At 45.3% G+C, this 23,157-nt stretch overlaps 2 protein-coding genes across 2 annotated transcripts; both read right to left on the bottom strand.

Moving 5' to 3' along the window:
- Positions 1-767: 767 nt before the first annotated feature.
- Positions 768-2,216, bottom strand: LOC135606984 (probable protein phosphatase 2C 45). Its single transcript, XM_065098397.1, has 3 exons — positions 1,797-2,216; positions 1,206-1,333; positions 768-985 (listed from the first exon to the last, which is right to left on the bottom strand). The coding sequence occupies exons 1-3, from the start codon at positions 1,862-1,864 to the stop codon at positions 858-860; spliced, it is 324 nt and encodes a 107-aa protein (XP_064954469.1). The 5' UTR covers positions 1,865-2,216; the 3' UTR covers positions 768-857.
- Positions 2,217-4,566: 2,350 nt separating this feature from the next.
- On the bottom strand, positions 4,567-5,703 carry LOC135606633 (uncharacterized). Its single transcript, XM_065097690.1, has one exon. It carries the CDS (start codon positions 5,701-5,703, stop codon positions 4,567-4,569), a length of 1,137 nt encoding a protein of 378 aa, XP_064953762.1.
- Between the last annotated feature and the right edge of the window lie 17,454 nt (positions 5,704-23,157).

Here is a 23,157-nt window from a genome sequence, read left to right as displayed (position 1 = left end):
ATAATTCTGTGTAAAAATTGGATAACTTAATATTAAGTTTCCAATCCTGTTTAACTTTCTAGTAAACTATTAATCTCCAAAATGTCAGTTCAAAACGAGTATATGCAATACGAGAGCGTGATGAACTTTAGTACCTCATCCATCATCAACAATTTAAATCCTCATTTATCATCATAAGTGTGCAGTTTCAGCCATTTCTGAAGATTTTTTTACAGGTTCAATTCTCCAAATCGAGGCTTAAATTCTGCGAATCCAAACAGGAATATGTTCTCTTTCTCCTTCCAGTATATACTTTTTTATATTACCAGATTTTTGAAGAATCTGAAAATATATGATTATTTGTTTCAGTGTGTACAGTACACCGGAGACACAGAGCTACCATAGCATTTGGCAGGATCAAGAGAAGGCCACAAAACTTTGTTGGTCTAGAACCTACATATATCCTAAGAACCTAGATGTCACCGGAGTCACATTCTAAATATTGCTCTTAAATAGGTTGGGTTGTCAAAATACAGTTAGTAAGCAAAAAATGCAGTAAACTCCATCTAAATTAAGCCGGTTTAGTTCTAGATGAAGTACAGAAATCCATTACACATAATTGATGATAAGAGAACTGATTTCAGGATGTGGGGCTTACCATCTCCTCCTCTACATATGACAGCTCTAGAGTCCCCAACATTTGCAACGAGCAAACGATCACCAACAAGGACAGCTGTTGATGCAGTTGAACCCGCCTCTCGGTTCTGGCTGTTCTCAGATTTCAAATATTCTGCGTCCGTGTGGTTGTATGCATCAGCTGAAGGTAACAGCACAGATGAATTTCATAAGCCAAATATTATATTTCTTTAAAAGCTCTTTCATCGCACTAAATGCAAATCAGCACCACCTATAGCTGATTTTGTCTCGGTAATGAACTTTGGATGCCTGAGTAAGTTGCCGAAGAGGTTTTGTTTAACATACTCCGCTACTTGGGCACCGCCATGACCTACACAACCACTCATCAAAGCATCAAAGTCTAACGTTAGGATATTGAATGTATAAGCAACTCTCCACGAGAGAAATTTACCCTAGAAAAGGATTGAAAGAAGCAAGTTAATGAATGGGTTTTCTATGAAAATTTTACCAAAAAATTTCAAATACAAAAGAAAAAAAGATAAGACATTCTAAACATAAACAAAGACAACAAAATACTGCAGAAATTTTACCATCAAAGACCCCAAACAAGCCAACAATTTCTCCATCAACGCTGTCAATTAGCGTCTCATAGAAGTCTTCCATTGAAGATCTTTTCCGTGGACAGCTTGCATACTCATAACCAAACTTCCCATCTTGACTGTCTTGAAAGAAATGAGCATGAGTTTTAATGTTAGATTGACACGCAAGAGTAGGATGTTTCTTTACAGTCTGCTTTAGGCAACATATTCAACTGCAGATTCAAGCACCACATTTAACAGATAGGAAGCAGTTCTATGAGTTTATTCAGCGTAAAAGAACCATGTTTCCCATGTAAGTTCACACATCCATATCTGAGGAACCATCTCATAACTTGTTTGTCAATTATTAAGGATCTAACTAATATTGAATTATTAAGGAATAAATGACTGTTTATACATAATAAATAAATAAATCTCTTCCGATAACTAGTTAGTTTGCCTTCGAATTAGAACTCAAAATATATGAAGCGAATGCTAGCATAAGATCAGCTCGAAAATCGCACGAGATACGAAACATAAACAAATCTAGAAAAGAATATCGTAAGCCTTAATACGACTTCACAAGGAATAAACGAACGAGACCTGAGTCCTCCCCCGCTGACCGGAGCACCGTCTGCTTGAAGCCCGCTGATGGAGTTCAAATACCCCATCTTCCCTCCGAAATCTTCGCCCCCCAAACAAAGATCAAAGTGAGGGAAGATCCCACCGAAACAAGAAGGCCGATCCAATCAGCCTGGAAAGAAACCCATGCCCGATTTCCCACAAACGTTTACCACGTCGATCGACGGAAGCAATCTCGAAATCCAAAACGAAAAGAGGGCAGATGAAGAGATCCTTCACCGAGAGACAGAGAGAGAGAGAGAGAGGAGACGCCGAGCTCTGGTTTCGATCGCTGGCAACGGGGAAGAAACGTCGAAGGAGGAAACAGCGGATTAATGGTGGGGGGAGGCGGTGGGTTTTCTAGAGGTTAAAATGTATGAATGCGCATATACTTAGGTCTCCATTTGGTACCCTAAATAAATAAATACACATGTGTCAAGAAAAATAACTTTAATTGAGTGTTAAAGTATAATTAATTAAGTTTAATTGACTAAATCGAAGATCAAATTAACAATATATGAGCATACATAACAATGCTATAATAAAAGGTTGTAATAAATCATACATACATTTGTGTGTGAGAGTTCACTTACTATCTTTTCTTTGCGTGCTTGCATTGCTTATGTGGTTGCCATCACGTAACCGCATGCCATCGTGACACTTGTCGCTTGTTTGGGTGTTCTTTTCGATGCATGATTATTCCATTTCTTATGAGATATATATATATATATATATATATATATATATATATGATTTTACAAAATATTCATATAATCGATCCTAAATAATTAAGACTTCAAAAAATTTTAAAAAATATATTTTTAAAATATTTAAAAATTATTATTTTAAAATAATAATAATAATTTTTTACCGACATCTAATAACTTAATTTTTTAGTTTCTCATTTAAATTTATTTTTTAAATATGATTATAACATTTTTTTGGTTTAACCAAATCGATTATAATGTTTTTGCTTCGGGATTTTGAAGATTATATATAACAATTGAACTTTGGATTCATCTAGGCTGGTTAAAATATTTATAATTATTATGGATAAAAACTTGAAAATTTTGATGAACAAATGCCAAACGGGTTGAAATTTCTGTAATTGAAGACTTTATTATACCAAAAGGATTAGCAGTATATATATATATATATATATATATATATATATATATATATATATATATATATATATATATGGATTAACAAATGCCAAACGTGTCGAAATTTTTGCAATTGAAGACTTTATTATACCAAAAGAGAAAGGATTGACTATATATATATATATATATATATATATATATATATATATATATAATCATTTCATGATAATAATATTTAATTATTAAATTTAGTATGATCTTTCTAAGCATTCCTCTTTGTTAGACATTATCCATGATATCTAACATGCCAAGTAAATGATAAAATTGACTTTAATTAAGAGCCTTAGTTATCGCTAAGATCGATAGATAGTGAAAAGATCATTAAATTGCTCACGTTGCCTCGCATCACTACTTTTTCCTTATTCAAATAAAAATAATAATCATCTGAAAAAAAAAAAGTTATTTTTAGTTTCAAAATTTTCAGATAAACATAAGGATGCTAAAGATAGAATAGTTGTGCGAGGGAATATTTTACTACTGATTTTGAATGTTTAGGATATTTTTAATTTATGAAATTACTAATTTATAAGGAATCTTGAAAAAAAAGAACCTTTGTCACTCGAGCAAATTAAATTAAAGACTTCCAAGTTAAGAATGCTAATATGAGCCTTAATTAAGAGTCTTAAAGATCAATCCACTTCAAACCATTGTTAGATAAATTAATTTGAGATGGTAGGTTATGATTAGGACAAAATGGACAAATGCAAAATCCAATGTATTTGGAAAGATAGTGAGATTTGTCACAAAGATGTTCAAATTAGGGTAGAAGTGGTGTCTTTTACTCCAATTTTTGGAATGAATCGATTGCTGCCTACTCTACATATAATTTCTAATCTTAACTTTTCATACCTTTTGAATATAAGTAAATTTAAGATTTTCTAAGATCTATGAATTTTGGTAAAAAGACTCAATCTAGATGACTACACAATTGAATTATTTATTGGATGTTGGAATATCATAATGGTCCAACTGATTTTAATTTCATCATTTTCATCATAGGTGTATGCTTATTGATGATCGACTAAAGTTTTTTTTAACCAATATTATTATATATTTTAAATTATAAAATTCTTCCTAAAATCTTAATTGAACTTTTATTCCCCAAATTATCTCTCATGGGCAAATAATTTTTATAATTAGCCAATATTTAAGATAATATTCTATCGACATAGGAGATTCTTGTTTGGAGGTGGTAAAAGTTCTTTAGTGATAATTAAAAAAACATATTAATTATCCCTCAATGTCTCAAACTTATTTATTATCCCTCCATATGCTTGCATCATTCATTCTAATTTAGTCGGGGCATATGAACTTTTTCTTGCACAACCTGTTTACTATGCATTATTAAGTGAATTTGTCTATGATATGTTATACCTTCTCATAACAATTTTAATATTGTCTCCCAAGAAATCATTTCTTGCTGTTTCATTCACAATGGCACAAAATTCTACTAACAAAAAACCCTCTATTTCATGATATTTAAAGCATTGGACACAAGGAAGACAACATTTTTCATTCAACTTCTCTTCTCTTATCTACGAGAATGTATACATAATAGGAAATACAAACAAACAAAAAAAGTCTCTTCAGGTTGTTTCGAAAAGTTCCTCTTCTTCACCGCATGGCCGAAGCGTATTAGAGTAAGGGATCAACGATGTAAACCACAATCCCAGCGGTCCCAGTTTCTTGATTTCTCCATCCTTTATACTGTAGGTGTATGCATCTTCAAGTGTAGCGAAAACAAGTAGTGTAGTCGTCGCCACCTCACACAGCATCGTGAACCCCATCCGGTCCAAGCTTGCCTCATGCGTCGTCACCCAGCGTATCGCACCGTTGCCACTCTTCTCCAGCAGCTCTAGAGCGAACACCCGAGAAGACTTACGGTAATGAATCAGGCAAACCGACTTTCCCTCCCACTTTCCGATCCCAATGGTGTCGGAGCGATCGATGTTCATTCTTTCCGGCGGACGGATGATCTGCGTGCACTTGGTCCTCAGGTCGAAAGCGACGACGTACCGATTAATCATCATGAGCGGTCCCGGAGTCGACACCCAGAATATGGTCTCGTCGTAGACCACCGGGTGATCCAAGTCTATTGCGGCCCCTCCAAAGTCGAGACGCTTGTCCATCGTCCACATCTTTGCCACCGAGTCGTAGACCTGGCAGCGGCGAAACGATTTCCACTCCGAGGTTGGTGAGAGGTAGACCAGCTTGTAGTCTTTCATCACCTTCTCTCCGTCGTTCATGAAGGTCACTGCCGCGATGCCACCCTCCAGACACATGTCCGATGGTGCGGGTAGATGACACCGAGTCCTACGTGCCGGGTTGTAGACAAATAAACTATGGGTGGTAGCACGGCGGTTGTCGTGCCTGACGAAGACAAGGCCATCAGCTGACCCAAGGATGAAGCCATTGTTCTTGCTCAGGAATTCGCCAAAGGTTCTGGGCACGCCGGCGCAGGGGTCAACGTGGAGAAAGGAGTCGAAGGAACTATAGCTCTTGATGAAGAATCCGGAGACGGCTTTGCAGAGATCTGATTGTGAATGGAGGAAATCAGACTTTTCCGAGAGCTCGTGGAAGGACTTACAGACAGGTTGGAGTCTGAAGAATGTCTTCGCGGGGAGGTAGGACAGGATCTCTTCGTGCAAGTCGTCGGGAAGCCGACAGCTTCCGGTTACGGGCTTCTTCTCGCCCACGATGCCGATCTCGAGCGGAGGGTTCATCGCTGCAGCAAGAAATCGAGATTCGAAAACTGTATAAGAAATCTCACTGTGTATATATAAACACACTTTAAACGTATATATATATATATATATATATATATATATATATATATATATATATATATATATATATATATATATATATATATATATATTATATATATCTATCTATCTATCTATCTATCTATCTATCTATCTATCTATCTCTCTCTCTATCCCTCTCTCTCCATATATCTATATATATATATATATATATATATATATATATATATATATATATATATATATATATATATATATATGTATATATATATATATATGTATATATATATATATGTATATGTATATATATGTATATATATATATATGTATATGTATATATATGTATATATATATATGTATATATATGTATATATATATATATATGTATATATATCTATATATATATGTATATATATATATATATGTATATGTATATATATGTATATATATATATATATGTATATATATATATGTATATATATACATTTAAATGTATATATATGTATATATATCTATATCTCTATGTATATATATGTATATATCTATCTATCTATCTATCTATCTATCTTAACATTGGTCTTTTTTTTTTACATGAGTTGAGTGCAACGCGAAGACACACACGTTGAAAGATGCATGCCTCGTTAGCAGCTCGTGTAGACATTTTTCTCTTTATTTTGGTACTTCAACATCACCAAGAAATCATATTTTGGTCATATTGTCTATCTCTGCAAGTTATATGTGCTCATTATTGTTTCTGAGTTTCGTAAGCAATTTATTTTTTGTGATGCATACATACATACTTTTTACCATTTATAAACAGGGATGTTTTTTGTTGGGGCCATACTCGATTGAAAATCCAATTGGGGTCTGAATCTGATAAGCTTATGGATCCAAAATGAGGAGGACCCGTACCTAAGATTCAGATCGGACATTCTAATTTATGTATCATCGGGTGGGTGAGATATAGGATCGATACTTGATCCTGTACTGTTAATGGATCCAAAATTTTAGGTTGGACTTCATATCTTGTATGGAGCCACGAGGGTTATGGGCATTCCTATCCCCATAAGACATGCAAACCACAGCAGCTTTCCTTTTCTGCTTCATTCTTACGTGTGTTCGAAACAAGCATTCCTCCGTTGGAAGGCTAAACATTTCTTTTCTCCCATTGGCATCCTCCCAGCCGGCGGTGTAATGGGATGTGTGAAGAGCGGCAGCCAGAAGTCATTAGTTGCCGGAGGGGTATCGGCTGCGTTATTGTGTCACGTGTACACCCAGCTTCCAGAACGACCTTTATACACATCATCCCTGGGGTTAGGGGTTCTACCATGGCTATTCTGCTCAACACCGGCTATATCTATCTTTTTCCCCCTTCTCCTTATGCTTAACCTGCCTGTTTTACTTATCAGGTACGTCTGTGACTCTTCTAGCTGTAATGGGGTCTCGTAACAACAAGTCTGGAAAGGTATTCCCTGCAGGTGTCGTTTCTCTTGTGTCCTTGATAATGGCCGGTGGCTATCTTCATGGAATTCTGCGTAGCAGTAAAACATTGTAAGTTTTGAATAGTCTTCTTCGTGTTCTTCATGGACATGCAGTAACTTCATCTTCATGGAATTCTGCGTAGCAGTGAAACATTGTAAGTTTGAATAGGCTTCTTCATGGACTTGCAGTAACCTTTTCTTTTATGCAGCTTGACTGTGTTCTTCTCTACCCAGTCACAGTTTCTACTGTGCAAGAACTTGCATAATTTGGATGCAGTTTTGCTAGGAAATAGAACATTACATCAACAATGTTCACGGCACCAAAACTCATAAAAGAATGCGCATAATTATTATTTTCATCATTAGGTTCTCTAAGGTTGTCAATTGTAGATGCTCGATGGTTTGCTTCACGAGCACATGGCCAATGGCCAATTAGATCTTTCAAACAGGTTCTTCTAATGCCATATCCATGCTCTCTTGATGGTTTTGTCGAAAGGTCTAATTACATATTAATCTTTGTAATTATTTATTATTTATATTTTAATTTTTATATTTTAAAATATTACATTAAGATATCTATATTTACGAATATTTACAAAAGTAAAACATTTGATCACGTTACTCTAAGAAAGAGAAACCGAAGAAAATTTTTCATGCTATTTTGTGTCTCTCTACGGTAATGCATATATATATATATATGACAGGGAAAAAGTCTCATCAGGTTGTTTCCAACAGCTCCTCTTCCTGACCGCATGGCCGAAGCCGAAGCGTATTAGAGTAAGGGATCAACGGTGGGTAATGGGCATCCCAGCGATGCCAGCTTCTTGAGTTTTCCATACTTTATATATCATAGCTATATGCCTCGCTTTGTATGGTGAAAACAAGTAACGTCACTCAGCATGATGGAGCTCACGTCGGGGGGGGGGGGGGGGGGGGGGTGGGGTTCCCTGAACCCTATCTGGCCCAAGCTCACCTCATGCGCCATCACCCATCCTGGCGGACAGTCGTTTGTCTTCCTCAGCAGCCACAGTCCGAACACCACCCAAGTACACATTTCCTAATGGATTAGGCACAGCGACTACCCAGCTTCATCGGACCAACGAAGTCCATGCTATGGGTGTTGTTGAGCGTACCGCCCATTCCAACGATCTGAGATTTGAAAGAATACGACTGTCCAAGAGGGAAGGGGGTAATTACCGTACCCCGAGCCGCAGCAGGAACACGTTACCCTACTTCTTCGCCATGCCCACGAGGTTCCGGTGGTTGAGGTCGTTGCCGACCTGTAGCCAGTTTCCGAAGATAGGGAAGGAGACGGGGCCTGGAGGGGCGCCATTGGAGCCGGAGCGGGAGAATACGAAGGAGAGAAAGAAGAGGAGGGGATGAAGAGAGAGAAGGAAGGGAGATTGATCAGGGCACAGATGCTTGGCTGCGTACGTGCAGGCAACTGCCGCAAGGGTGAGCATGGCCAACTTTGTGGTGGAGGCAGCCATTGCGATGGTCGTTGGCTTCCTTCTTGTTGCCAGTGCTGGTTGGATGCAAAGGAGGGAGAGTGGACGGTGATTTATATGCCAAGTAAGCGGTGGTGGTTCGCTCGCCCGCCCGCCGCACCTCCCGTTCAGCTTTCTTGTTGAAGTTTCCGCGTCCCACCACCGTGCCTGCATGGATGTATATGCACACGTTCTTGTCATCCTCTGCATCATCTATCGACACAGCTTTCTTCTTTAAGGACCGATTGCAATATTCATCAACTCTTTCCATGAAACTATATATATTTCATATTTATTGTATTACAATAAAGTGAAAATAATATATATCATTCTTCATATATTTTTATGAAAGTGACAACGAGTAATGACATTTAAAAGTTACTATTTCAGACATCATATAAAAACAGTAGTTAATTATTAGATTTAGTGTGATCCATCAAATCACTCTCCTCCGTTACACATTATCCATGACATCTAACTTGCCGAGAAAAGAAGAGGGAAAAGGTAGCAGAGGTTACTTGGTGTTGGGGGTTTTAGCATCATCACATTTCGAGATTTCGGTACCTTTTTTTTTTTTTTGCCGGATAAGACTTCCTGAGATCTGACTACTGAATTGCTCAGAATCATCCGACGATGAGTGATCTAATTCTGAAGTTGCATGAGTTTTTTTTCTTCAAATCTAACAACAGATATAATTCCATTAGAGATTCTTATCTGTTGGGCACATAGCCCATTAGTTCAGCCCATATCAGTATTAATTTTTTTTTCTTTTAACGTAAACCTTAACTTTGTTTAATCTAGACGTGTGACAGGTAAGGTTGAAAAAAAGAGGATTGTGGACGTGGTTGAGAAGAAAAAAAAAAAAAGAAGAAACTGAAATAGTAGCAATTAAGGGCAAAAACAGAAAAGAAAAAAAGAGAGAGGAAGAGGACGAGGATAACTCAGAGGCTGTTCTCAATTATTAAATCAGTTTTATAATTAATTCTTACTATGATCACTTATGGAATTTTTTGGATATTATGCACTGTAACGTAATCGCTTGGGTTTTGTACAAGAGATTATGAGATTTATACATTTATTATTTTTATAGTGAATTTTCTCTAGCTTATCCCATGATTTTTACCCTTCGTGTTATAGAGATTTTTTCACGTAAATCTTGATATTTCATGTAATTGTGATTGTTGTTTAATTCCATTATACCTCCTAGTATTTTTTCATATACAAATATTTTATCACATCATTATCGACCTTCGGGTGCATAAACAAATATGGATGATGAACTATGTACAGTGATACGGAAGTTGGTAGGAACAACCTCTGTAAATGATTTGTAAATTTTGGATCCATGGCCTGGTTTTTTTTGTAAAATTGGTAGGAACAACCATTCTTGTCTTTTAGTTATTTGCTTTGGTTTTGTACTCATCTTTTTTATTGTTCATAAATAATTAGTATTGAGACCTCTGAATCCACCGAAGGGGAAGGCATTGTTCATCTCGGTATCCTTCATGGTTTGTGTGGTTCGGATAGGCATTGTGCTGATCTCAGTGATGCTGCCATCTTGTGTAGTTGATGAATCCTATGGATGGGTTTCAATGTTTGTGTAAACAACCTTAAGCCGTGGCCTTGGGGTCGATGCGGTTGGGTCCGGGGCCGAATGATTGGGGATCTTCCTAGGACAGCCCTTGAGACTGCTGAGGTGGCCGACTACAGTGGTTCAATTGTGACGAGGTCACCATTTCCTCCGGAAGGGGGCTCCTCGCCTGGACGTTCTGCGGGAGGCCTCCGTCTTCGCACCTACACACAGGTCGGGTCAGGAGAGCTCAGCCCGACCCCTCCGACGATCAAGTCAGTGGATGATCTTGGGGGTTTTTATCTTTTTTTCCTCCCTTCCCGTTTAGAACATGAGGATCTTTATAAGGAAGCTTACTGTTTCCTAATGCACCCGCTTGCAGGGAGCAGGATCGTATTCCTGATAACGTCTGATAGCGGTGTTGGCGTGACGTGAAGGATCGAGCCTGAGCAGGATGTTAATGTGTCTCGGTCGGTGTTCCGGTCTGTTTGACCAGGTGGTGTCAGGGCAACCGGGGCGTCATCTGGGGCAGTTGACGTCAGCCCGAGTCTTAACATTATTATTACCCTCATCATATTCCCCCTCCCCCCCCGAAGGAAGCTATGCATCGGTTGTTGTAAAAAGGGAGTCCGAGGCATGACTTCAGCTTTAAGAGACCATCCCAACTGGGCGGTTGTCGGTCCGTTACCAAGGGTGTGGGAATTGTGGAGTTTAGTAACTAAGGAGGGTTGGATGTGTAGCGGTGGCCCTGGGTAGTGTGTAGCCGAGGAGCGCGACTCAGGTGGGCAGACCACGCAGAGGTAGTGGTCTCGGGCAAAATGCAGCTGAGGAGCACGACTCAGGTGGGCAGGCCACGCAGAGTAGTGGTCTCGGGCAACATGCAGCCGAGGAGCACGACTCAGGTTGGCAGGCCGCGCAGAGGTAGTGGTCTCGGGCAACATGCAGTCGAGGAGCATGACTCAGGCAAGCAGGCCACGCAGGCGTGGTCTCGGTCAACACGTAGCCGAGGAGCACGACACAGGCGGGCTGCGGCCGAGGGGTATGGCTCAGGCGGGCAGGCCGCGCAGGCGTGGTCTCGGGCAACATGCGGCCGAGGAGCACGGCTCAGGTGGGCAGGTCGCACAGGCGTGGTCTTGGTCAACACGCGACCAAGGAGCACGGCGCAGACGAGCTGCGACCGAGGGGTATGGCTCAAGCGGGCAGGCCGCGCAGGCGTGGTCTCGGGCAACATGCAGCCGAGGAGCACGGCTCAAGCGGGCAGGCCGCGTAGTCGTGGACTCGGGCAGTCTGCGGCCGAGGAGCACGTCTCAAGCGAGCAGGCCACGCAGGCGTGGTCTCGATCAACACGCGGTCGAGGAGTACGGCATAGACGGGCTGCGATTGAGGGGTATGGCTCAGGCAGGCAGGTCGCGTAGGCGTGGTCTCGGCCAACATGCGACTGAGGAGCACGACACAGGCGGGCAGGCTGCGCAAGCGTGGTCTCGGTCAACACGCGGCCGAGGAGCACGACGCAAGCGGGCTGCGGCCGAGGGGTATTGCTCAGGTGAGCAGGCCATGCAGGCGTGGACTCGGGGCAGTCTGCGGTTGAGCCGTGTAGATACAAAAGGGGTTAGGTCGAGGCTAACTGCGAGCCGGGAGGCGGTCAAGTAGATACTGAACCTTCGCTCTGAAGAGACTAAGGCAGGGCCTAGATTTCTTTTCACGAGGACTACATCGGATAGCCACCGCGGGTACTTGACCTCTTCTATGGAGTCCGCTGCCAAAAGTCATCCCTTCTCCTCACAGCCACCCAGGCCTCTGCCGCGATGTACTGGTTAGCCCGCTGGAGCATATCTGGTACCGTGGTGGGGGGTCGCTCCACGAGGGACCAGAGGAATCTGGAAGGTCGCAGGCCTATCATAAACGCATGCTTTAACAGAGAGGGATGAGCGTCCGGCAACCCTCGGATTTGTGTTGTAAAGCAATTCACAAAATGGGAGAGGGGCTCGTCCTCCCGTTGGTTAAGTCCGAGGAGCAGTGCAACAGACGGCTTTGGCTGGGCATAGGCCAAGAAGTTAAGCTCGAAGTCTTTGACGAGCTGATCAAAGGAGGCGATCATCCCGGTCTTCAGAGCGCTGTACCATGTGCGGGTTGGCCCCCTCAGAGTCGTGGGAAACACCCTACACATCAAAGAGTCAGAGGTTCCATACAACGCCATTTGGGCACGGAAAGCGGCTACGTGGTCCGCTGGGTCGGTGGCGCCGTCATATGCGTCCAAAGAGGGGAGCCAAAATTTCGGGGGGACTGTCTGATCTTGTATCTCGGGCGCGAACATACACCCTTGGTGTGCGTGCTCCCCGAGCTCTCCCTTTGACCTGCGAACCTCCTTCTCCACTTTGTCGAGCCGCTGACTGACAAAGCGTAGCTGGGCTCGTAGGGAGTCTGTTGAATCAGAAGACAATGCCTCGGGTTCCAGGCGACCGCTCGGGTTTGCCATCACTCGATCCCCGAGTGGGGCCGATCGGACCCGAGGCGAAGTGGGGAGCTCCAGAAGTGGCGTGTGGGCCCGAACGGGCGGCTCCTATTACTGCAGTGGTTGGATCGTAGGCGGGTGCGCCGGATGAGAAACGAGCGAGATAATGGTTTGCACCATACCCGTCAGAGCTTGGACTTGATGAGCGAGGTCCTGAAAGGCCTCGGATGACACAGGCGACGGGTCGGCTGGGGCTCCTTCGGGCGGCGACCAGCCCGGTTCGTTGAATAACCGCCAATGGTGCTTTGAGGTCGCGACGGGGTGCTCAGCTCGAGGTTCTTCACGTAGGGGATCCTAGTCATAGGTGCCCAGCAAGCCAATCACGTGAGTGATGGCACGTGTTACTTGATACAGAATCTTTTTGCTTATTATATTTTGGCGTATATCACTTTATAACTATTGCATATGTGCATATATATTGTGATGTCCTTGGATTTGTGCAATGGGAATCGGATTGTGATGAGATCACGATAATGAGATCGATTCACCTTTAAACACATATCCTAAATAATCCCGGTCATAGGTTACTCGAGAGGGACATCGTGATAACCGGATAGACTGGTGTACTGTATACCCGTCCATATGATGGATGCAGCTGGTCTCATAGCTGCTCGTGTAGGGACACTAGGGATACAGTACAGGTGCTCATTGGAGAATGAGTTCACTGATTGATCCGCTTACGGAATGTTGGATGGTTGATGATGCCTTATTGTCAGACAGCGATTCCGTAGTCCTAGTGGTGTATCTGGTCCTTAGACTTGAGACACCAAGGATGTCCTGTATGAGTGCTCCACTCTTTGATACCAGACTTATAGGTTTGGCTGTCCCAGATCTAGTACAGCTGGTCATTGGGAGTGGTAGTCGACCTTACGAGGGCTATTGAGTGTCGATAGAGGATCATCCACTCTCGGCGTCATGAGAGGAATATCTCATGTGTTCTTGCTCAGACAAATCCCTGGCCAGGGTCATTCGGGTTGAGAGAGAAAGAGTTCTCCGGGAGAATCCGATTAGAGCGAGACTCGAGTAGAAACCGTATGGGTCTGACAACACCATGCTCGATATACGGTCTCTGGGATATTAGATGGATGAGGGACTATAGGTACACGGTAACTGAGGACAGACAGGTCCAATGGATTGGATTCCCCTGTATCGTCTGGGGACTACGGCGTAGTGGCCTAGTACGTCCGTAGTCGATGAGTCAAGTGAATTATTATAGAGATAATAATTCACTGAGTTAGAAGGAGTTCTGACAGGTATGACTCACGGCCAGCTCGATATTGGGCCTAGAGGGTCACACACATATGGTAGGCATTGCGATGAGTAGAGGTTCAGATATGAGATATCTGATGGAGCCCTTGTCTTATTGGATGTAGATCCAATACCCATTAGGGCAGGACCCATTAGGGTTTGACAGGGGATCTCTATAAATAGGAGGGATTCACAGCCTCATAGGCTAGAGTTTTTGCTTGCCTTTCCTATTCTCCTCTCCCTCTCCACCGGAGTTTTGAGGAGCGTCGTCGCAACCCTGCTGTGTGGATCACCGCTAGAGAGGAGGACGCTTGACCTCCTTCACCCTCTTCTAAGGATCTGCAAGGAAACAGGGATATACGATCTCCCTAGGTAACACAATCTACTCTATACGCAGTTTTGTGTTTCGCGGATTTTGCGCACCAATCTTCGCACGACGACGAACATCTTTTTGGGAATCAGGGATTTTGTTTTTCTTGTTCTTCCGCTGCGCATATGATGTCGCCCCCATGATTTCCCAACAGGGGATGTTCCCCCGGAGCTCCGATCGGGTGTGACCCCTCAGCTGCGAGCTCGTCTGAGTCAATCGGGCGATCCCTTGACATTCGGGCCCTCCTTCTAGCGCCAAAATGTTAGTGTAAACAACCTTAAGCCGTGGCCTCAGGGCCGACGCGACTGGGTTCGAGGCCAAATGATTGGGGATCTTCCTGGGATGACCCTTGAGACTGTTGAGGTGGCCGACTACGGTGGTCCAATCGCGATGGGGTCACCGTTTCCTCCGGGAGGGGGCTCCTCGCCTGGACGTTCTACGGGAGGCCTCCGTCTTTGCACCTGCACACAAGTCGGGTCGGGAGAGCTCGACCCGACCCCTCCGACGATCAAGTCCGTGGATGATCTTGGGGGCTTTTATCTTTTTTTCCTCCCTTCCTGTTTAGAACACGAGGATATTTATAGAGAAGCTTACTGTTTCCTGATGTGCCCGCTTGCAGGGAGCAGGATCGTATTCCTGGTAACGTCTGACAGCGGTGTTGGCGTGACGTGAAGGATCGAGCCTGAGCAGGATGTTAATGTGCCTTAGCTGACGTTCCGGTCTGTTTGACCAGGTGATGTCAGGTCAATCGGGGCGTCATCTGGGGCAGTTGACGTCAGCCCGAGTCTTATGGATTGTGTGAACTGATCCTGAAGACATCTCGGTTGGAAAGGCCCTCAGATCGGGTGTAGTGCCTCTTATTCTGAATCATCATCGGGTGATCGATGGCAATAAGTATCCTAATTAAATTCATAGCTACGAGTATGTTCAGTGGCATAAGAAATTCATGAAAAAGAATGTTTGATTTGGTATATTAGAATGAGAAATTATTGTGGTTTTATAATATATATATATATATATATATATATATTGTGAATCAGAAAGAAAGAAAATTTCTTGAATCTCCCTTTTATGACTTAAAGCATGCAGTAAGTATTATTTAGTATGTTATATTTCTTTTTTTTCTTACATTTCAAAGCATTATTAGTTTTTGTACACTGATAGTATGTTATTCGATTTCTCCTCTCTTGAAATCGAACAAATCCCAAAAAGTTATATAGACAAGATGTTGCCTATCTAAGATTGTATAGAGTGCAGATTGGTTTTAGTTGCAGAATGACAAGATGTTGTTGCTCGACAGGGAACGCGTGCATGCATATGAATCAACTAAACAATCCTCTTCTCTTTCAGGACATGAACTTTTTCTTGCACAACCTGTTTACTATGCATTACTAAGTCAAAGTGAATTTGTCTATGATATGTTATACCTTCTCATAACAATTTTAATATTGTCTCCTAAGAAATCATTTCTTGCTGTTTCATTCACAATGGCAGAAAATTCTACTAACAAAAGACCCTCTATTTAATGATATTTAATCGCAGCATTGGACACATGAAAGACAAAATTTTTCATTCAACTTCTCTTCTCTTATCTACGAACAGTTCCTCTTCTTCACCGCATGGCCGAAGCGTATTAGAGTAAGGGATCAACGGTGGGTAACTGTATCCCATCGATCCCAGCTTCTTGAGTTCTCCATCCTTTATATCATAGCTATATGCCTCGCTATCTACGGTGAAAACAAGTGACGTGGTCATCGCCACCTCTCTCAGCACGACGCAGCTCACGTTGCGGGGTTTCGTGAACCCTAACTGGCCCAAGCTCACCTCATGCACCCTCACCCATCCTGGCGGACCGTCGTTTGTCTTCCTCAGCAGCCACAGTCCGATCACCCAAGTACACGTTTCGTAATGCATTAGGCACAGCGACTTCCCCTCCCACATGCCTATTCCGATCGTGTCCGAGCGGGCGACGGCTGCTTCTTTCGGCAGAGGGATGATCTGCGTGCGCTCCTTCCTCACATCGAAGCCGACGACATACTGGTCGATCTCGTTCGAGAACGAATTTGACGATTCCCAGAACACCACGTCGTCGCAGATCACCGGGTGCTCCAAATGTAGTTCCAACCGACCGAAGTCGAGTTCCTTGTCCATCGTCCACACCCTCGCAGACGAGTCATAGACCTGACAGCGGTGCAACTTGCTCCTTACTGAGTGCCGTGAAAGGTAGACCAACCTGTAGCCTTTCGTCACCTCATCTCCATCGTTCAAGAATCTCACCGCGATGCCACCCCATTTACAATTCTTGCCCGGCGGGGAGGGTAGCTTGCACCGAGTACCACGGACCGGGTTGTAGACGCATAAGGCACCATCTGTCTTATGCAACAGAAAGACGAGGCCACCAGCTGACCCAACGATTTTGCCTTTGCGGAACAAGAATTCGAGGCTGCTTCTGGGCACACCGGCGTAGGAGTCAACGAGGCAGAAGGGTCCAGAAAAGGCGCTGTCGTGGGGAAAGAAGCCGGAGATGACATTGTTGTGGTACGACTGTGAAAGGAGAAAATGAGAATCTGATGAGAGCTGGCGAAAGGTCTTGCAAACAGAGAGGAGCCTAAAGAAGGTCTTTGCTGGGAGGTAGGAGAGGATCTCTGCCAGCAAGTTATCGGGAAGGGGACGATCGCTACTTCCGAGGTTGATGCTATGGGTGCTATTGAGCGTACCATCATCCATTCCAACGATCAGAGATTTGAAAGAGTCCAACTTATTGTCCATTATATAGAGAATAGAGAAGGACGATGACTCTTAGTGTCAGAAGATATCGAACTTTTATCATCTGAAACAGAGAAATGTTTCGAGGACCGATTACCATATTCATGGACTCTTTCCATGAAATTATATATATATATATATATATATATATATATATATATATATATATATATATATATATGTTTCATATTTATTGTATTACAATAAAGGGAAAAACATATCATTTTCATATATTTTTATGAAAATGACAATAAGTAATTACATTTAATATTACCATTTCAGACATCATATGAAAATAGTAGTTAATTATTAGATTTAGTGTGATCCTTCTAAGCACTCCCTCGGTTAGACATTATCCATGATATTGCCAAGTTAATGATAAAATTGATTTGAATTAAGAGCCTTAGTTATCACTAAGATTAATAGATAGTGAAAAGATAATTAAATTGCTCACGATGCCTCATATCACTACTTTTTCCTTATTCAAATAAAGAAAATAATTGTCTGAAAAAAAAAAGTCATTTTTAGTTTCAAAATTTTTAGATAAACATAAGGATGCTAAAGATAGAATAGTTGTGCGAGGGATTATTTTACTATAGATTTTGAATGTTTTAGGGTATTTTTAATTTATGGAATTGCTAATTTATAAGGAATCTTGAAAAAAAGAACCTGTTGGTGGATTGATGCGCCGTGGCTGATGAGTCAGCACGGCCTGGTCCACGGGGCAATGTCAGGAGTCTCTGGTCGGTTGAGCTGGCTTTCAAGATCGATCAACCACCACTTTGATTGTCGGCAGCAGGGTTTGATAAGCGCCTTCTAGCCTGCGGATGACAGCTTCCCTGCAAAAAAGACCGTCGTCGGGTGTCTTCCGACTTTGGTCCCTCCGATGATTTAGTAAGTGGCGGGCTGGATGATCTTTTTTCTTCCCCTCCCCTCCCTAGGTCGGATGCCGGCCTAGGGTTTTTATACTACTGTACGAGGGTCGGTCGTACGCGAGTGTAGCAGCCGGTCCTCGGGAGGTGAGGTGGTACCTTTGTGTGGCCGCCGCCCGGGACGCGCGGAACGGCGCCATGCGGAGCCGTTCCGAGCTTTCCGGGAGGGGATGTGCCGAGCGACGCCTTAGTACGGTCTCGAGCTGATTGCGTGGGGATGCTCCTGCTTTCCTGGCTGTAGCGCCATTTGTCGGAACGTTGTGGCGTGCCAATCGAGGCGTGCCACGGGGTCTTCGAGAGGGCGAGAGGCGTGCCTGGGTCGGAACGTTGTGGATGTGTCGATTGCTTGCGAGGGGACGTTGGATCGGCTCGTCGTGAGGTGGTTCTGCGATATTGGTGGGTCGTTGGTCCGAGGACCGAGCTGTGTGATTTGAATTAGAGATTAGCGCCGAGGGCCGAATAACTGATCTCAGGCTCAGGTTTTTGGTCGGCGAGTCGCAAGTCGGGAATTGCTTTGGAGTATTTCGATCAAATAGCTTGTGTCGACGTGGTTGATGAATCCGAGCCGGTGAGTCGCGACTCGAGCAACGGGCCATTGTCGCAAGTCGGGAATCGATCTGGAGTGACTCGAGGAACGAACCGAACCGGCGTGTCGCAAGTCGGGATTCGATCTGGAGCGACTCGAGCAATGAATTGAAAGGGCGAGTCGCAAGTCGGGAACTGATCTGGAGTGACTCGGGCAATGAACTGGGTCGGCGAGTCACAAGTCGGGAACCGATCTGGAATGACTTGGGCAATGAACCGAAAGGGCGAGTCGCAAGTCGGGAACCGATCTGGAGCGACTCGGGCAATGAACTGAAAGGGCGAGTCGCAAGTCGGGAACCAATCTGGAGCGACTCGGGTAATGAACTGGGCCGGCGAGTCACAAGTCAGGAACCGATCAGGAACAACTCGGGTAATGAACCGAAAGGGCGAGTCGAAAGTCGGGAACCGATCTGGAGCGACTCGGGCAATGAACTGGGCTGACGAGTCACAAGTCGGGAACCGATTTGGAACGACTCGGGCAATGAACTGGGCCGGCGAGTCACAAGTCAGGAACCGATCTGGAATGACTCAGGCAATGAACCGAAAGGGCGAGTCGCAAGTTGGGAACGGATCCGGAGCGACTCGGGCGATGAACTAGGCCGACGAGTCACAAGTCGGGAACCGATCTGGAACGACTCAGGCAATGAATTGGGCCGGCGAGTCGCAAGTAGGGAACCGATCTAGAACGACTCAGGCAATGAACCGAAAGGGCGAGTCGTAAGTCGGGAACCGATCTAGAGCGACTCGAGCAACGAACTGGGCCGGCGAGTCACAAGTCGGGAACCGATCTAGAACGACTCGGGCAATGAACTGGGCCGGCGAGTCACAAGTCGGGAATCGATCCGGAACGACTCGGGCAATGAACCAAAAGGGCGAGTCGCAAGTTGGGAACTGATCTGGAGCGACTAGGGCAATGAACTGGGCCAGCGAGTCATAAGTTGGGAACCAATCTGGAACGACTCGGGCAATGAATTGGCCCGACGAGTCGCAAGTCGGGAACTGATTTGGAGCGACTCGGGCAGTAAACTGGGTCGGCGAATCGCAAGTCGGGAACCAATATGGAACTACTCGGGCAATGAACTGGACCGACGAGTCGCAAGTCGGGAACCGATCTGGAACGACTCGGGCAATGAACCGAAAGGGCGAGTTACAAGTCGGGAACCGATCTGGTGCGACTCGGACAATGAACTGGGCCGGCGAGTCACAAGTCGGGAACCAATCTGGAACGACTCGGACAATGAACTAGGCTGGCGAGTCGCAAGTCGGAAATCGATCTGGAGCGACTCGGGCAATGAACTAGGCTGGCGAGTCGCAAGTCGGGAACCGATCTGGAGTGACTCGGGCAGTAAACTGGGTCGGCGCTGGTTCTGGAGGGAGACTCGCATGCGGAGCCATTCGCCATGCGGCGCTGGTTTTGGCGGGGGATTGTGTCACGCATGGAGCCATTTTCCACGTGGCATGCCAAGCGGGGCGGCACTGGTTCTGGCGGGAGACCTCTTGCTGTGAGTTGCCTTTTGGCGGGAGATATTAGGTGACGAGGCATTTCTGGCATGATCTCCAAGACTGGCGAATCTGGGAAATCCAAGGAGTCATGATGGCTTTGAATGTCGCGACTGTCTCTATCCTTGGAAAGCTCAATCGTCACCCTCATGGTGGATCGACATGCTCTTTATAAGCTCCTTCCAGAGGGGTTTTCACCATTTTTGCTCAAGTGCTGTCACCTTGCTTGGCCGCCGTAGCCTTGTTTGCTCCTCCGTTCAGCGACCCAGCTTCTCCCTCCCTACTTCGAGGTCGGGATGTCTTCGCCTTCTTCTTCTTCGACTTCTTCTTCTTCCGGGGGTGTGCCTCTAGAGGCCGTGGGAGGTTCTGACGTGCTTGCTAGTCTCAAGCTGTGGCATGATGTAGACTCGGTGGTGACCGAGGAGCTTCTGGGGGAGCTTCGGGATCGTTATTGCATCCCGGAGTGTTATGGCCTTATTGCCCCTCGGTCAGGTCAGCGGTCGTATGATTAGTTTCCCCAGGGATTTGGGCTGACGGTGGGTGCCCTTGAGGCGGGGCTGCGGTTCCCGCTTCATCTCATTATAGAGGATTGCCTCCGTACATGGGGTATATCGCCGTCTCAGATGGCGCTGAACTCCTGGCGCTATTTGGTGGCATTCCTTGGGGAATGTCGTGCGGTCGGGATAGAACCATCTAGGGCTCTATTCCTGACCTGCTTTCGACTGTGGAGGGGGCGAGGTGGTTATTACCTGACCGCCCTCCTTCTAGCGCCAAAAATGTTGATGGATTTATGCGCCGTGGCTGATGAGTCAGCACGACCAAGTCCACGGGGCAATGTCGGGAGTCTCTGGTCGGTTGAGCTGGCTTTCGAGATCGATCGACCATCACTTTGATCATCGGCAGCGGGGTTTGATCAGCGAATTCTAGCCTGTGGATGACAGCTTCGCTGCAAAAAAGATCGTCATCGGGTGTCTTCTGACTTTGGTCCCTCCGACAATTTAGTCAGTGGCGGGCTGGATGATCTTTTTTCTCCCCCTTCTCCCTTATTTGGAGGAAGATCTCGGTACGAGATGTGTTCAGCGGGAGAGGCGGGGGCTTCGGGAGCAGTAGCTCGGGTCGGTCGGGCCTCCGCCGGGGTTGCGCTGGGACTGCTGAGGTAGCATTTCGGGATTGTTCGACCCTTGGCCTCTTTCCGTCCACACGCCTTCCTGCCACTAGTACTTCGGCGGCAACGTACTGGTTGGCGTGCTGGAGCATCTCAGGGATGGTTGTTGGGGGTTTTTCGATCAGCAACCAGAAGAACCTTGAGGGCTTCATCCCCATCAAGAACGCCTACATGATTAGAGAAGGGTGAGCGTCCGGGAATCTGCGGATTTCAGTGGCAAAACGTGCCACGAATTGGGAGAGTGTCTTGTCCTCACGCTGGGATAATGCAAGCAGGGTGGCCATGGAAGGCCTGGGTCGCATGCTGGCGAGGAAATTCTGCTCGAACTCCATGGCGAGCTGATCGAAGGATGAAACTGAGGACTGGCGTAGCCGACTGAACCACGCGCGTGTTGGTCCCCTGAAGGTGGTCGGGAATGCCTGACACATTAATGCATCGGAAGTGCCGAAGAGGGCCATCTAAGCCTGAAACGCGGCGACGTGCTCTGCAGGGTCGGAGCCGCCGTCGTATGTCTCCAATGCTAGCAGCCTGAAGTTGAGGGATACAGGCTTTTCTTGTATTTCCTGAATAAAGGGGGATCCGCCCGAGTCGCCCTTGATCGGCTAGCTCCGTGACTTCTGAAGCTCTCGCTGGAACTCGTCCAGGCGATAGTTGACCCGGGATAGTTGCATCCTGAACGAGTCATTCGCCGAGTCGGATGATATGGTGTCAGGCTCAGGGCGGGGCGGTGTGACCTGGCAGGGCACATGTGCACTCTGCTCGGGCGATCCTCTCGGGCCTGTCGTTCTGTCTCGGGCTTCTCCTGTCCCGACTTGCTCCTTGGCCGGCCTTTGCCGGGTAGGGTCGGTCGGGGTAGTTGCCAACTATACGATCTGGGGGATGAGTGGGACGAGAGTCTGCATCATCCCCGTTATTGCTTGTACTTGCTTGGTTAGGCTGAGAAACGCCTCGGGCGACACGGTCGAGGGTCCTGCAGTAATTCCGGGGGGCGACAACCGCGGGTCATTAAACAAGCGCCAGTAACGATCTGGCGTTGAAGTCGAGATTCCCCCGTCTCTGAGGATGGGGAGGTGCTGATCTCTGGGTCCGGCAGAGGGGTGACCGATCGATGGTTCTCCTTCTTAGAGGGCTCCCGTGAGATGCTCCTGCGACATGGCCCTCCTTCTAGCGCCAAAAATGTTGGTGGATTGATGCGCTGTGGCTAATGAGTCAGCACGGCCTGGTCCACGAGGCAATGTCGAAAGTCTCTGGTTGGTTGAGTTGGCTTTTGAGATCGATCGACCACCACTTTGATCGTTGGCAGGGTTTGATTAGTGCCTTCTAGCCAGCGGATGATAGCTTCCCTGCAAAAAAGATCGTCGTCGGGTGTCTTCCGACTTTGGTCCCTCCGACGATTTAGTCAGTGACGGGCTGGATGATCTTTTTTCTCCCCCTTCCCTCCCCAGGTCGGATGCCGGCCTGGGGTTTTTATACTACTGTACGAGGGTCGACCGTACGCGGGCGTAGCGATTGGTTCTCGGGAGGTGAGGTGGTACCTTTGTACGATCGCCGCTCGGGACGCGCGGAACGGCGCCATGCTAATATGAGCCTTAATTAAGAGTCTTAAAAATCAATCGACTTCAAACCATTTTTAGATAAATTAATTTGATATGGTAGATTTTGATTAGACGTTTCTTTTTTAAAATCAATAATATATGTATACATTGAAACTCTTATTTAAATTAAGTTCCCATCTGTCTCTGCACAGACACTGATGGACTGTAACAACTATTAAGAGGGAATTCCACAAGTTTGCA

This window comes from Musa acuminata, chromosome BXJ2-3, assembly GCF_036884655.1.
Source record: "Musa acuminata AAA Group cultivar baxijiao chromosome BXJ2-3, Cavendish_Baxijiao_AAA, whole genome shotgun sequence".
NCBI lineage: Eukaryota > Viridiplantae > Streptophyta > Magnoliopsida > Zingiberales > Musaceae > Musa > Musa acuminata.
The sequence above is the reverse complement of the archived record's forward strand: the minus strand, read 5'-3'. Positions and strand labels throughout refer to the sequence as shown.